The following is a 17,009-nucleotide window of genomic DNA, read 5'->3' on the forward strand; positions in this document are numbered from 1 at the left end:
CCACACTCTTAATTACTGTAACTTTGTAATAAGTTTTCATAAAAATAAATCTTGTCACCCTTTTCTGCTTTGCTAAGAGCATCTTGGCTTTTCTGTGCATTTCTTCATCCCTTTGAATTCATCTTAGGGCAACTCACTGACCCAGAATCTAGCTTTAACTTAATGCAGTGTAGAGTAGCTTGTAGTGTTTTAAATTGCCAACTACATAACACTAGTGCCCCAGCTCAGAGAAAGGTGCGGCTGTATCTTAGAAGAATTACCAGTGTCTGTGAACCAAGTAGGCTCTGGGAGACCGTGGACTGGACAGGATGAGATAAATCTGGTGTGAGAAGCTACTGAAGGCCAAGAAACGGACACCTAGTTCCACCCTCTTGGACCTTAGTAGCATCATTCTTGGGAAATGGAAAAAAAGACCTGTGAACACAAGAATGTCAGTCTTGTTCACGGTTGTATTCTGTGCCTGGTATACAGTGGGCATTCAGTAAATATTTGTTCAATGAGTGCATATGTGTATATGCTTCTCAGAGGACATTATATAGCCATGAGTTTGACTCTTTGCTTAGATACTAGAAAGCTTAAAACTAAAATTTTAATAGCCTTTGAGATTTTGCCATTTCATGGTTTTGGCTTTCTATTTCTGCTTTAAGTCTTATATGCATTACCTCAAATCTTTTTGGAAATACATACTCATTTTCCACGTTGAGTCTGGTGATTACCTGTTAGTGATTCCAGAAGTTTGTTGAGTTTCTATGTCCCTAAATGGAAATTACTTACAAGTTTCTTAGCATAATTAAGCTCAGATATATTATAATTCAGTTTGAGATTATATCCAGATTCTCATATTTCAAAATAGTCATATTTTATGATGAAGAAACTGCCAAGTTACCCTCAGTTTCTCCAATTTGTATTTCCTTTCCTTCCTGAAAATACAGATGTAGTTGATGAGACCTACATAAAGCACATCTTTATTAGTTTTCTGCTCTAAATATCAAACTTCTATGTTTTTTAATGCAGATGTGGAATTAGAAGAAGCGATTAGAAGAAGTCTTGAGGAAATGTAATTAAAGATATTACCACACAGCATCAAGTGGCCTTGAAGAGACTCAGGATAATAAATTCTTGAGTTTGTTTTCTAAAGGAGATCAGAAATCTGCTAGTACAAATGTACTTGAAAACTTTTTTTTGCTTTCATATGTTCAAAATCTGATATTGCTTTGTATTTTTGTGCTATTTTGCAAAAATGTATAGAGGAATAGAATACATGGTAATGCAAATACAAATCATGAATTCTAATATAGGTATCATGTTTCCCAGTTAACTTTGAATTCATATATTTAGGTTACAAGAATTAAAAATTAGAAAAGCCCTTGACTATTGTTTATATGTTTCCCAAATAGAATTGGTTCTTTAATTTTATTTGTACAGTACAGATGATTCTAGTTTATTTTTTTAGGAGTGAAAATGAATATAAATAAAGCTGTCATAGCTCACTTTTTCTGTAAATTCTGCTCATGTGGCACTAATATATAATACCTTTGAGATCTTTGATTATTGGGAGAGAGTAATGGAAACTGATCATGGAAAGAGATGAAAAATTTTATCAGCAATGTTCTTTGTGGGTTTCACTCATGTGTATATCCCTGCTTTAATTAGAGCTGCATATTGCTGGAATAAAAAAAAATTTTCTTTGAAAATAGTGAAAAGAAACTTTTGCCATTCCTTTTACCTGCTTAGACTTTTTTTTTTTTTTTGCGGTACACGGGCCCCTCACTGTTGTGGCCTCTCCCGTTGCGGAGCACAGGCTCCGGACGCGCAGGCTCAGCGGCCATGGCTCACGGGCCCAGCCACTCTGCGGCATGTGGGATCTTCCCGAACCGGGGCACAAACCCGTGTCCCCTGCATCGGCAGGTGGACTCTCAACCACTGCGCCACCAGGGAAACCCCTGCTTAGACTTTTATGTGACTTGTATTATCTACTGTTTAAAGGGAATGATGTAAAAAATATTTGCATAGAATTAGGCATATTTTTAATAATATTAATTCTTTTATATATATTTGTGTAAACATAGTATTCTTCAGAAAATAACGTTGAAAGTTCTACTCAGGAGTAATCTTCCTTAACCCTTTAAAATTTTTATTTCATATGGAGGTATCTTCATTTTAGTTATTCATTAAAATGTTAGTTTCCTACTGTTGGTATTAAATATTTAATTTTAAATGTTGAGGCCACATTGTGAATAATAAAAAACGTTACCTAATTAGGAGACTAAGAAGGGGTTTGTCGTACAGTCTTTGTGTATATGCTTCAAGTTATTTGACCCAGAAATGTCATCCCTAAAAATTTCGAGTAGTAATTACTTACCAAACTTAAAATTTTCTGTAAATATAAATTTTTCTTTAAGACAGAAAAAAAATATATCATGGCTAGAACTTTGATCTTTCTCTGTAACTAGATAGTTTAGTGTGAAATAGTATTACTGGGTTTTTTTATTATTATTATAAAGTCTTTTCAATCCACATTGGAAACCAATTTGTGTTTTTATTTCTTAAGCTGTCAGTTCTGTCCTACGTGCTTGCATTTTTTTTTAAGTACACATCATAGCTTGAGAATGTACTAGTCATTTTTCCAAAGTGACCACATTGTATTTTTAATTTGCTTGTTAGAGTAGTTAAGGCTTTGGGTGGTAGTCATGGAGCCGGACCTTAAAGACATCTGCAGGAGCTTGCTCAGTAGTGAGGAGCAGAAAGAGTGTTCCAGAAAGAAGAGTGGTCCAGTAGATGTAGGGGAGGTGCCACACACAGGTGGGATGCAGCCTGTGTTCTACTAGGACGCTTGTGTGGTGTCTATGGTCAAGAGTAACTGAGGCTTTTCATATGACAGGAAAGGGATAATTCATCATGATCCTTTAAATAAGGTAACTGGGTTGTTTAATGTTTTAATTAATAATTGTCACTGATTCTATTTCTACTTAATAAGCAATTAAAAATCACTTTTAAATTACTTCATAAGTTGAAGTTAAGTTAGACACAAGGAGGAGAGGTAGTCTGGATGTTACAGAAAGTTATGGGGAATATTATCAAGAGTAAATGTTTCTAACATTGACAGTGATGCTTACCTGTTTGTTTTCATTTTTTATTTTATTGTGATTTTTTTCTTGTAAAAAGTTTTTATTGTGATTCCTTATTTTTATACCTGAATAACAACTTTTGTCAAAGCAATGATGGATAACATATGTTTATTTTAAAAAGGATATGTAGATAATGTACTGATAGTATCTGGTTGGTGGTATCATTGATTGTCTTAAATAAAAATATCTCGGTTAAGAAGCTTTTTTTTTTCTTTCTGGATGCTTGGTATCCTACCAGACCAGCCCTTTCTCCTACTCCTTGTCCCCCTGACGACCTGGCCCTCCACTCTGGCCTCTCCCAAGAACAAGGTACAGGGACTGCTCTGGACACCCTTGGGCAAGTGCAGCTGGGAGACTCAATCGGCTGGGCCTCAATTTAAAGACTTTTTTTTCCATCATTTTTTTCTTTTAAATTTCTTTGAAACAATTCATTTATTCATTCACTCACGAAGTATTTATTGAGTACTTACTGTATGTCAGCGTGGCTGTTCTAAGCACTTGAGATACACCAGTGAGCGAAACAAAGCCTACACTCCTCTCTGGAGCACAGCTGGGGGAGAGGTGACAAGAGGGGAAGGAAAACAGGGAAGGGGAAGATAGTATGGGGGTGGGGCGGGGCAGGAGTGCTTGCTATTTGTAATAGGGAGGTCAAGATCCTTCTGGTAAACTTGAACAAAGACCTGAAGGCCAGGGAGTGAGCCAAGCAAATGTGTATGGGGAGGAGCTGTAGGTGGAGGTGAAAAGTCTGGAAGTGAGCTTGATACATCCATGGAAAAGCAAGAAGGCTAGCATAGGCGAGTGAGCGGGATGAGCTCAGAGAGAAACAGGAGATGGAGTCCTCTGAGGCCTCTTCTGAAGACCTTGGCTTTTACCCATTTCACAAACGAGGGGCCGCTGAAGGTTTCTGAGAAGTGGTGTGGTGCGCCTTATTTAGAAGGATGACTGTAGCTGCTGTGCTAAGCATAGACATGAGAGCAGAAGCAGGAAGACCAGGTAGGAGGGTGTCACGGTGATGCAGGAGAGAAGTGAGGCTGGCCGAGACCTGAGTAGCGGAGTGGGGACAGGCAAGTGGGAGTAGGCCTGGGTGTTCTCTGAAGGGGGAGCCCACTGGGTCTAGGGTGTGAGAGAAAGAGAGTCCAGCACGTTTCCAAAGCTACGTGATAGACTTTCAGACCATTCACAAAATGTCTAAAGATTCCAGGTGTCATGATAGGACAAAACATTTAATGAGGTCAGATAATCTACAGCAACAGTTTATTAGTATTTAGAGTTCAGAGGAATTGGGATCAAGCCTTAAAGGCCTCATCTCTGTTCAATTATTTCAATGGCTTTGATCTCAGATTAAAGGTTGTGATGCAGCTTTAAACTGTTATTATCTCCATTTCAGGTGTCCTGTACATTCTCATCCTTAGAGGCAGAGAGCTATAATGAGATGGGAGCAAAGCGCAAGTATTTAAGTCGATACATCTTTGTATTCCCAGCCCCATTCCACTCACTGACCTTTATAATGTCTGACCAAGTGGTCTACTGCGTCTTTTCATAACTGGAGATTTAAATAAGTGGGGTGTGAAACGGCCTTAAATAATAATTATTTCACTCAAATTCCAACCAATAACTTTTTTTAAACATGTGTGGGTGCTTTACCAAAATTCCTTTCTTAATCATCTTTTCTTTTGGTACTTAATTTTATTTATTTTGGCCGCCCCCGGTCTTAGTTGTGGCAGGTGGGAATCTTTCTTGCAGCATGCAGACTCTTAGTTGCGGCATGCATGGGGATCTAGTTACCCCACCAGGCGTCAAACCCGGGCCCCCTGCACTGGGATCACGGTCTTACCCACTGGACCACCAGGGAAGTCCCAACCAGTAACTTTTTAATACAAAAGAAAGTCATTAAAAATGACTTCATGAGAGCGGGTGTAAAAAAAAGAGGTTCAGCTTGCTCCGTACATCTATCAGCTTCAGTTGTGGCCTCCAGGCTCCTTGTTCTCATCTCGGGAAAGTGCCCAGAGCCGCGGCCGCGGTTGCATGAAGGGCCCTTTCCACCCCAGCACAGCCCAAGCCCGCTCCCCTTGGAGCCCCTGCGGGGCGGGGCCGGGGGCGCGGGCTCCGCCTCGGGCGGTGTTCGGGGCGGAGACGCGTCCCCGCGCCCAGAAAGGCCTCCCCGCCGCGCCGCCCTCGAGGCCGCCCGCGCCGGACAGAGCAGCGGCCGGCTCTCGTGCACCCGCGCCCGTTTCCCGGTTCCCCGGTTCGCGGGCGGCGTGTCAGAGGAGGCGGGTGGAGCGCGGGGAAGGCAGTGATCTCGGGCCGCCCGCCGGACGCCGATGGCTCAGGCGAGGATCAGCGCCAAGGCCAACGAGGGCCGCTTCTGCCGCTCCTCGTCCATGGCCGACCGCTCCAGCCGCCTGCTGGAGAGCCTGGACCAGCTGGAGCTCAGGTGCGCGGGCCGGCCCTCCGAGCCTGCGGAGGGCGCGCGGGGACCGAGAGCAGGGAGCGCGCGGGCAGCGGGGAGCGGCTGGCAGGGGAGCTGGGCTGACCCGGGCCCCGCGGAGGGCCGCGCTGGGTCGGCGGGTCCCCTCACGGGAGCGGCCGTGTTCTGGGTCAGCGGCCCCGCACGCTCCGGCGGCCACGCTCCTTCGCGGCTCCAGACCCGAGCGCCGGAAGCGTGAGAACCGAGAAGGGAAAGTTACGGGTACGTTACTCGACATGGGAGCTGTGACACTGCCCGTCCGCAGAGCTTCTGGAACGTTCCGTGTGGGGGCCAGGTGTTTCCGGCCCAGTCTTTTCCCATAGTGTATTTCTAGGACAGGCGGCAGTTTAGTGGTCACCGTTGTGAATGATCTCTTTGCAAAATATAAAAATCCATCTGATCCCCTGCTACTTTCAGCCCGGGTGTGTGTGTGGGGGTGGGGGGGGCTCCTTCTCCAGGTCGCCGGTCACACCTTCCAAATGCTGGTCGCTGGCCTGAGAACACGAGCCAGTTTTCCCTTCTTAACTAATGACGGTGTTACTAAGTAATCAGTGTGCCCATTGCGATAAACACGTGCAAGATGAGAGCCTGAGTTGTTCTATTGGGGGAAGTTGGGGGGGGGGGCGGTTCCGGCGCTGAGGTCCCAGGAATGTGACTTTAGAGAAGGGCCCGCGCACTGAGGCGCACATTTGGGTGGCAGGTTACTGCTGACCAGGAGCAGATGTCTCCCTTAATGGTTTGAGTGTTTTTCTGAGTTTGGGAAGATGCAGGAATGTGTTCCTAAGATTTTTCCTGAAAATCTCTGAGTGCCTGTTCTGCTGGTTTTCCCAGAGCTCTGAGTGCCTCATTCCTGCTCTTCTCCTGAATTCTTTCCAGGCTGTGCTGTCAATTCCTGTAGAACCGGGCACCACGGGCACTCCTTAGTGGCAAATGTAGTGGCTGGCTTGTATGGAATTCCTAAATAATTTCTAAGAAATTTGGGAAATACTTTTTTTCCTTTAACAGTGAATGAAAACTTGTATGTACTTCCTGTAACTGTTTATGTCACTAAAGTTACTGTGTAAGTTGTGTGCAAGTGTAGTTACAGGAAAATCATATTGAGGCGCCCACAACTCCCTGAAACCACAAGGAATTTTTTTCGCATAGTTTTCGCCAGGTTCTGGGTGAGCAAGGGAGTACGTAAGACAAAAATTTTAAGAAGCATTGCATATATGTCTTTATCTCCCTGGATTAATATACCAAAACAAGGGGTCTGTTTGCCAATAAAGTACATTAATAACCAAGTGAATGATTTATTAATATATATGTTTAAATTGTCATTTATTATATACATCTTTATTATTATTATCATCATGGGAAGAAACGATGTCTTCTCAGAAAATAAGTTCTCCACCACCATGATTTCATGGAGAGTAATAGAGGGGTCCTGCTTGGAATGAGGCAGATGGAACTAGCTGAACCAGATGGAACAAAACTAGAGCCCCTGAGTGTCCCTGGGAAGATTATGATTTCTTTTTATGTAGCAGCGAAACAAGTGCCTCAAGCGTCTCCTCCGGTCTTTAGAACTTTGAGGGCATGTTCTTAACCATTTCAGGGGTCTCTCTCCCCTAGTTAGAGGGAAAGGATGTTTTCTTAAAGGAACAGGTGGATGCTGCCCCCTCCTTTCTTCAAGCTGATTCACTTTCCTCAAACTTGGTGCCTCACATAGGGTAGGTACAGAAGCAGTCAAGTACTCATCTTTAAAAGGAAGCCTCTGGTTTTGAATATTATTCCAATGCTTCATTAATGTAAAGTGAATTCTGATTACCGTGTGCAAGTGATTAAATAATAACTTGCTGAATTAACCCTTGAGCTAAAGAAGATTAATATGTGTCTAATTATTCATTTTAGGGCCTTTTCTAGTAATTTTAGACTTTTGTGAGCTTTGTTTCTTCCTTTTAAAAAAAATGATGCCGGGCTTCCCTGGTGGCGCAGTGGTTAAGAATCTGCCTGCCAATGCAGGGGACATGGGTTCGAGCCCTGGTCCAGGAAGATCCCACATGCCGTGGAGCAGCTAATCCTGTATGCCACAACTACTGAAGCCTGTGCACCTAGAGCCCATGCTCTGCAACAGGAGAAGCCACCGCAATGAGAAGCCCATGCACCGTAATGAAGAGTAGCCCCCACTTGCCACAACTAGAGAAAGCCTGTGCACAGCAACAAAGACCCAACACAACCAAAAAAATAAATAAATAAATAAAATTTAAAAAAAAGAAACTGTTGATAGAATCATGCCTATAAGATCAAGTTTAAAAAGAAAATGTAACATTCATGTGTTCTTATCTAATAGTTTAATTTCATATTGAGGATGGCAGGGTACTAAGTAGGGTGAAAATTACAGGCTGTACCTAGAAGCTGGTGTTTACTGTTCCCCACTGTACTAGTTTTTTCAATTGTGGCAGAACTTTTTCCATATGAAACTGAAAATAGAATTATGCTCACTGCTTTATGACCTGCCTTGTGAACTGATGTCCATGGTGTTTAAAGTGCTTTCAGGTGTTTGGCAGCATCTGACAAATCATTAAAGAAACTCCATTTGTTTCTAATATGTTAGCATGACATTAGCCTTTCTTTTTTTGACGCCGGCTCACCTCCTTTTTTGCTTCCTCCTAAAAAGGTGATGCCTTTCTCTCCCGGTTTTCATGACCAAATGGTGTCTGATTTTTCCATTCATCAGTGGCTCTAAACACTTTGCTTATGATTGTTACTAATTTAACAGTGATCATAATTCATAAATGATACCCATTAACAGTTATTTAGTTAATGGGCGCTGACTCTGCAGGCCCCATGCCTTTGTGGAAATTACCGTCACCTTTGTTCTTCAGGCAGGAAATTGAGGCTTGAGAAGTTAAATGACTCGTCCAAGGTCACACAGCTGGAACCCAGGAAGACTGGCTGTAGAGCTTAATACTTTGTGCCTGAATTTTCTTAGAGTTAAGTATGTCATATTTCAAAAATGTAGGAATAGTATATGATTTTACTGAAAGGTGAAAATTCCACTTAGATTGGTGTCCCTGAGTCCCTGATCTCAGGGACTATTGAACACCTGCTGTGTGCAGGGTGTTGAGCGGCCCCTGAAGGCTCTGGATGGTGGTGAAGATGCTTGGGACGTGGGGTGTGGAGAACAGCCAAGGGGAACGACAGGACTGGGAGACTAGCTGTTCACAGATGTCCCCAAACTCATCCTATTGTGGCTCCCTCCCCCGCCATCAGCCAGTCACCATGGCTTCCATGGCAGCCAAGGAATGAAGGATGGGGCAAGAGCGGATGTGGTCATTTAGCTGACAGTTTCACTGCACCAACGTCCCAGGAGCCACAAGACAAGATGGCACCATAGTTAATATTGTATAAAAGCCTGTAATTTAAAAGATCACTTCTTGTAGACATTGTCATGTGAACCTTCCAAAACCCTCTGAGGCAGGAGGAGGACATATGTTCCCTCCTTTAGAAGCGAGCGAATCCAGTCCAGAGGGACTGAGTGGCCAGTCTGAGGCCATCCTGCTCATGAGTAGCTCCTGACACTAAAGCATAGACCCTTTTTTACACCAGAGTGTCTCAGTAGTGAATGTAATTTATCATTTTGGTGATGATTAGGGAGCCCTTCAAAATCTTAACCTTGCCTAAAATATAAGTGATCTTTGTAGTATTTTCTTCTTCCCCTCCCCTCTCCTCCCGTCCCCTCCCCTCTCCTCTCCATGTTGGGTCTTGTTGCTGTGCGCGGGCTTCTTGTTGCGGTGGCTTCTCTAGTTGCGGAGCACAGGCTCTAGGCACGCGGGCTCAACAGTTGTGGCTCGCGGGCTTAATTGTTCCGCGGCATGTGGGATCTTCCCGAACCAGGGCTCGAACCCGTGTCTCCTGCATTGGAGACCACTGCGCCACCAGGGAAGTACCTGTAGTATTGTTTTTTTTTTTTTTTTTGCGGTACGCGGGCCTCTCACTGTTGTGGCCTCTCCCGTTGCAGAGCACAGGCTCCGGACGCGCAGCCTCAGCAGCCATGGCTCACGGGCCCAGCCGCTCCACGGCATGTGGGATCTTCCCGGACCAGGGCTCGAACCCGTGTCCCCTGCATCGGCAGGCGGACTCTCAACCACTGCGCCACCAGGGAAGCCCTCTGTAGTATTCTTTTGATACAAGAATTTTGAATAAGAAACAGGACTATGATTTTAAGAACCTGTTTTAGAAGTAATTTCTTTGAAATAAGTCCATTTGCCATTTCCCCTTTTGATGAAAGCACAATTCTTGTTATTTACAAGCCTGAGTTCATAATGGAAGCATGTAATAACGACCAGGAAGCTAGCGTTCAAGGCACCAGTTCTGGGCATGGACTGCATGCAGTGGTCCCTCAGTGTCTGCAGGGATTGGTTCCAGGGCCCGTGGGGTACCAGAAGCCACAGATGCTCAAATCTTTTCTATAAAATGGTGTCGGAGTTGGCCATCCGTATCCACGGGTACTGCATCTCTATTAACTCATAGCTTGTTTAGTCAGTGCTGTCAGTCACTGTGTTAAACTCTTTACCTGCTTTACTTCATTCAGTCACACCATTTCATGATCCCCGTTTTGTAAATGAGGAAATTGAGGCAAAGAGAATGTAAGTAACTACTCGAGGTCACTCAGCTGGTAAGTGGCAGCAGCTCTAGCTTGAGCGGCAGGACTGAGGCCCTTGCAGTCCCCGCACGTGGCACAGAGCACAGGCCGGGGTGGCTGGCTGGGAGACCACCTCCCAGCACCTTGTCTCTTGGTCCCCAGGCTTCGATCTCTGGGCCCCGGGGACCAGCCGAGGATGTGTGCGCTCCACATTTGTCCTCGCGGGAACATTCTGAGCACAGGTTCTCTCTGTTAAAGCTTAGTTGTGATTTCATGCAGAGAGTTTTCCAGGAGCGCAGCCCAGGCCAGCCTTGCCATGAGGATCAGTTCTTTCCCAATTTGGACATGTAGCTCTTACAGGATCTGCTGGTAAAACCAGAGCTGCCCCCCTCTGCCAAGGAGTGTTGTCAAGTGATGTGTTAACGTGAAGGATAAAGTGAGTTGGTCCAACACGCCTCTGAACAGAGTTCCAGGAGAAATCATAGAAGGGCAGGTGGGAAATATTTGAAGGTTTAATGGCTAACAGTTTTCTAGAACTAATGTAGACAAAAAGATGTGTATATGAATTGAATTTAAGGAGACCAATAGCTGATAAATATGACTTAAGCAAACTAAGTAGAGATGCAGGTTCAGCTTTTTAAAAGAAAAAACTAAGCATGTGATGTCCATACACTAGACAGATATAGTATTGACGGCCTCAAGGGAGGGGAAGGAGGAAGCTGCTAAGGAAACAGTTCCTGCCAGAAGGACTGGGTTTTGAAAAAGGATCACTCAGTAGACGTGGGCCAGGGATAAAGAATGTTCAGGAAGCGGGGGACAGAAGATGAAAGGGCCAAGATGCCAAAAAACCCCTGGGAATCTTTACATCCTGAAGAATGAAATTTTACCTTTGCTATGAAATGAAAAAGGTTTACATAAAATCATATATAAGAAGTTCTATAAAAGATGAAATCTGTTTTTCACAGGGAAAATGCCCTGGCAATTTCTAGCCTTGTGGGGAAAAAAAAAAAAAGTTCCATCTAATTGCCTCTATATTTGGTCTCATTTAATGACAAAATATCTTCTTTATATGACAGATTTATTATATTTTTTCTAGAGTGTCTCCTTTCAAACGATTTTCTTGTTAACAACTTCATGAACTTACTAGTATAACTTATTATCATAAATGGAGCATTCTTCTTTAGAGTAACAATTCTCTTTATCATCTTACATTTGAATATAAACTCAGGAGTGCTGGAAAATTAATCTCTTCTTTCAGCAGCATCTCATTTACCAATCAAATGACTCATCTGTGCCATTTAAATACTAGAGTCACGTTTGTGTTTTTGCACAAATGTTTCATGTTAGTGACAACCTGACCCATTTTCATGTGTCCCGGGCCCTGAGAGTCTGCTCATGTGAAATGTGTAAGCACATAATGAATGGGGCTGGAAGGCAGCCTGATGCTGTGTGTTTACTGTTTTATAGAATATTGGTTTTGATTGTTTTCCAGCCAAATTTGTCAAATAAGATTCTTACGAGCTCTTTGCTTCTACTGGCTCTTATAAACACAGAATCCAACAATGTATTTAGTATCTTGAGAATCGAGACCCTGTGACTGTACAGTGTGTCGGTGCTATTTTGGGGGATAACAGGTGGGTGCCTGTAGGGGAAAAGGCGTGTGTGTGGTTGGGGTGAGGGCCTCTTCATGGGGCAGGAACACATGCTAGAACACGTGCCCAGGAAGACAGAAGGGATTAGATCTCCTTGTGATCCGTGTTTCCAAGAGCATCTGAGTACTGGAGGTAGGCCTGTCACTATTTATTTTGCAACACTTGGCAACTTATTTAGTTGTGGTGTAATAAAAAAAACGAGAAAGTGCCCTGGAAACAGCACTTTAAACACACAGGACTTTGTTTTGTTTTCTTTCGCTCTCATAATTTCACAGCCTTGTTCTTTAGTCACTGGTTGTGTTCATGTGTCTGTGTAGTAAGTGCATGTGTGTATAGTTGCGGGGTTATCAGGGCTTTACACCAAAAACCTACAGAAGCATTCTCTTTAAATTCGGGAAAAGACAAAGATGCCGTCTCTTAGCGCCACTGTTTAATATCGCACAGGAGGAGTTTAGTCAGTGCTATTTAAGAAAGAAAAATTGGAGCTGATAGGATTGAAAAGGAAGAGATGAGAATTTTCGTTTTTTGTAGATGAAATGATCATCAATCCAGAAGAACTAACAGAAATTAAAAAACCATTAAAAATGAATAAGTGTAAATGAAGGTTGCCAGTTATGACGTGAACCTACCAAAAACAGCATTTCTCTAATCAACAATAGCCAACTATAAAATGTAGTATATATGTAAATATATTATTCACAACAGTAACAATATCCAAAATATTCAAAACACTTAAAAGAGTCTGTAAGACTACCATCAAGAATACTTCAAAACTCTAATAAAGAACGGAGAGGAGGGTCTGGATGAAGGAGACACCCTTAGAGGAACTAACAGTGTTCTAAAGGTGTCTAATTTATTCCAGTTTTTTAAGAAACCCAATAAACTTACTTTAGAGTCTATGGAGGAATAAAAGTCGAAATAGCTATGTTATTTTTAAAGATTAGAGGACTGGGGACTTCCCTAGTGGTGCAGTGGTTAAGAATCTGCCTGCCAATGCAGGGAACACGGGTTTGAGCCCTAGCACGGGAAGATCCCATGTGCCGCGGAGCAACTAAGCCCGTGCACCACAACTACTGAGCCTGCGCTCTAGAACCCATGAGCCACAACTACTGAGCCCATGTGCCACAACTACTGAAGCCCACGCGCCTGCAGCCTGTGCTCCGCAACGAGAAGCCACCGCAATGAGAAGTCTGCGCACCACAAGGAAGAGTAGCCCCCACTCACCACAACTAGAGAAAGCCCACGCTCAGCAATGAAGACCCAACGCAGTCAAAAATTAAAAAAAAAAAAAAGATTAGAGGACTGGTCTACCAGATACTAAGGCATATCACAAACAAAGCTGGTGCTATTTTTAAGAAATGGGTGTTGGTGTAAGAACAGTCAAAATACTACTGGATGGAATAGAGATTTCAGAGGCAGACAATCTACAAATCATTGAGGGAAAGATGGATTTGGGGTGCATAATGTTGGGGAAAATGATTAAATCCTTACCTAACCATATACAGAGGTGGATTCTAGATGAATTAAGACATAAGTATGAGAAAAGTGAAACAAGTTAATAGAAGGAGATGTAGGAAAGTATGTCCTGACCTAGGGATGGGAGGACCCTGAAACAAAACTTCACAGTATGAGCTAAGGCAAAACAAAACCAAGAAAAGATGGATCTTTTTACTTTTCACTTCAAAATAAGGCTCTCTGTTCAGTGAAGGACCTCCCAGACACAGATCATATAGGGTGGGATGGGAGAAGATGGTCACAGTGTCTGTCACCAAATCACCAAGAGGAGAGTAACCCCAGTTTAAAAAAGAAAAAGTAGGCAAAGGTTGTGAACAAGCTCACAAGGATACAAAGAGATGTCCAAAATTATTAGCAATGAAAGAAATGCAGATTAAGTACTGACATATCACTTGTTAGCCTGGCAACAGATGGTTAGAAAGTTGGGAGATGCTGAGTGCTGGTAGGGCTGTCGGGACACAGGGACTCGAGGTCCGGCCATTCTGGAGAACAATCCAGGGTGGAGTCAGATGACAGTCCACACACCCTGTGTCTCAGCAGTTCCACGCTGGGATGGATCCTCTTATCAGGGCCATAAAGGGAAGGGTAATTGTGGACGGGTTGTGAGCAGAAGCTGGGGGACAGGGCGTGTCTCCGCTGGGCCAGGGAGGGCAGATCAGGTGAGGGACACGGGAACCTGGTGATTCTAAGTATGCTGCTGAGTGAAGAAAGAAACAGTGAGATATAAATAAATTGAAAATAGACAAGTACATGAGTGCAGATTTTTTTGGTAAAAACGAATACAAATCGATAAACACTAAATAGAATGAGTGCCCTGTGAGCGGAGAGGAAACTGGGAGCCACAGGGCAAGTGGATTAAAAAGAAAACAATTACAGAATAAAAAATAGAAAGGAGTAAGGAGTTTTTGGGAAGTGTTCCTAATCGTCGTTACACCTGAGCTGGACTGAGCAGTGGAGAGATGAGGAAGATGCGGCTTCCCTCCAGTAACTGTCCTGTCCCCCGCACTCCGCAGGGTGGAGGCTCTTCGGGAAGCGGCCACGGCTGTGGAGCAGGAGAAGGAGGTCCTCCTGGAGATGATCCACAGCATCCAGAACAGCCAGGACATGCGGCAGATCAGCGACGGTGAGGGCCCCTCCCGGGGCCGGGGGGGCGGCGGGGGTGCCGCAGAGCCGCTCCTCCAGCCCAGCAGAGACAGCCGGGCAGGATGTGACAGCAGAGGAAACGGGCACAAGGTCGGCAGCAGAGAAGACAAAAGGAGATGAATGGAGGTGTAACGTATAGAGGGGAAGAGGAGAAAGGCAGGGAAAACAGATTATGGACCCACTGAAGCCCGTTCCACAGGAGGGCCGGGTGGCCTGTGATGCTCTGCACCAGTGGGCGGTGCTCCTCCTAACCGGGCTCCCCTGGGGCCGCACAGGACCGGCCTCTGGGCCGAGCAGCTGGTGCGGTTAAGTGTGCATCCCGGCCCAGACCCACACTGTCACACATCCTCAGAGGGGTCAAGATCTAGTGTGTCTCTTCACTGTCCTGGCCATAGAGCAGTGAATTGGGAAGGAGGTTACAGAGCAGGACAGGTTGCTGATTTCCATCTAAATAGTGAAGTGATAACCCAGCACCCTCTTCATACTGGCCAAGACTCAGACTACTGGCCTAAATTAGTCTGGAGGGGATGAAGTCAGTGCCTCATTTTCAGGCCAGCTTTTCCTCTCGTGTCATGGCTTTTTTCAGCCAGAATCGGGGCATTGTATTGATACACACACAGAATGTGAGGCCCCAAAATATGCCTCTCTGGCCTAAGGATTATTCCGAACTGGATATTTTTGAGAAACTGCAGACACAGGAGGAGGAGCTCTGAAAACAGTAGAAGTCACTGTTTTGTAAGGGAAATTTATATTTACATTTTGTAAAGGAAATCATTTGTAAGGGTGTCTCCCTTTCTACCAGGAAGAGGAGGATGACAAAACTACAAGAAACCTTCACCAGTGGAGAAGGCACCTACTGAATCTACATAAGAACCTTACCTTTGTCTATCGTGCCTTTTCTGGGAACCTCCAGAACTTGCCTTCCTCCGTCCTCACCTTCTCTAGCTGAGGGTATTTTGGGTGGAGGCTGGGCCATCTCAGGGGGTTACTCGTTTCCCTGGGGATCTCCCATGTATATACATGAGGTATACATGTCAATAAGCTTCTGGGTTTTTTTCTTGTTAATCTGTCTTATTACAGGAGGGTCTCAGCCAAAAGCTCAGAAAGGTAAAGGGAAAGTTATCTCCCTCCTCTAATGCACATCCTCACGTAGATCCAGGGCATCCAGTCTCCTGCTCTAACCAGCACAAAGCCCCAGTTACAGACGCACACCTGCCCCAGCTTCTGCAGACGTGACAACCGCAGAATCATCTGGCGTCCAATCTGATACTCTTTATAAATTAATCTTATTGCTGTAGTTTTAACGTGTATCTTTAAGAAATTCATAGGTGCTCACAGGATAGATTCAGCCACACAAAAATACCTTAGTGTTCTTGACATAGATGTGTGTATGTCTCATATTGATTGATATTTCAAACTTTTCATGATTAGGAGAAAGAGAAGAATTAAATCTGACTGCAAACCGTCTGATGGGACGAACCCTGACTGTGGAAGTTTCAGTAGAAACAATTAGGAACCCCCAGCAGCAGGAGTCCCTCAAGCACGCCACCAGGGTCATTGACGAGGTGGTCAGTAAGTTTCTGGATGATCTGGGAAACGCCAAGAGTCACCTGATGTCGCTGTACAGCGCATGTTCCTCTGAGGTGCCTGCGGGGCCGGTGGATCAGAAGTTCCAGTCCATCGTGATTGGTTGTGCTCTCGAGGATCAGAAGAAAATTAAGAGAAGACTAGAGACCCTGCTTAGGAACATTGAAAACTCTGACAAGGCCATCAAGCTGCTGGAGCATTCTAAAGGGGCTGCTTCCAAAACCCTGCTACAAAACACTGAAAGCAGATTCAACTAGTGTTCCAACCTAAGAGCCCTTATAAATAATCACATAAAAATGATAACGTACTATCTTAAGTGATAACTAGTTCTGTTTGTTAGACAGATAACTAGTTCAGTGTTGTTAGTTTGTGAATAACGATTAAAACTAGAAATATTTTGATTACCTTTCTAAAAGTTTTTAGATTGAATTTTTGTCTTGTACTAGGATCTAGCACCTCCTATATATATATATATTTTTACTATTCTGTGGATGAACACTTAGTATGTGGGGGAAATAAGAGCTCAGCTAGGGGTAAAAGCATCATGGTTCTCTCCTGGGCTTTGTCTGCAAAGACACACGGGCACACACTGACCACGCATCTGCTGTGAGCCAAGCAGTGAGCTTTGAATTATGGAAGGGAACCTTCCCTGTGTCTTCTCTTTCATTCAGCAGGTTTTTTAGACATCTATATCAAATTATTTTGAACTTAAACATTTATGCATCTCATAATATGAATGTACTTCTTGATAATATGTGAAAACATGACATAAAATGTGAGAAACTTCACCTCTAATTTTACCACTCTGAACTGTATATGGTATATCCACTTCATCTTTTTCCAAATGCATCATTTCTTTAAATTTTTAATCATTACAGAAATATAATGTTGTA

General features: G+C 43.9%; 1 protein-coding gene across 5 annotated transcripts in view; it reads left to right on the top strand.

The window, feature by feature from the left end:
* Positions 1-16,100, top strand: part of LOC101325731 (E3 SUMO-protein ligase ZNF451) — a 125,641-nt gene extending 109,541 nt beyond the window's left edge. For 3 of the 5 annotated variants that reach the window (XM_073810898.1, XM_073810900.1, XM_073810901.1), the window contains 2 exons: positions 14,400-14,509; positions 15,961-16,100. In XM_073810898.1, the coding sequence (XP_073666999.1) occupies positions 14,400-14,464 (65 nt within the window). In that variant the 3' untranslated portion in view covers positions 14,465-14,509; positions 15,961-16,100. Of the gene's footprint in view, positions 1-1,014; positions 3,328-14,399; positions 14,510-15,960 lie in introns of those variants that run through there. The other 2 variants (XR_012334528.1, XM_073810899.1) reach the window with 1 other exon arrangement.
* The last annotated feature ends 909 nt before the right edge of the window (positions 16,101-17,009 follow it).

This window comes from Tursiops truncatus, chromosome 10 (assembly GCF_011762595.2).
Source record: "Tursiops truncatus isolate mTurTru1 chromosome 10, mTurTru1.mat.Y, whole genome shotgun sequence".
Lineage (NCBI taxonomy): Eukaryota > Metazoa > Chordata > Mammalia > Artiodactyla > Delphinidae > Tursiops > Tursiops truncatus.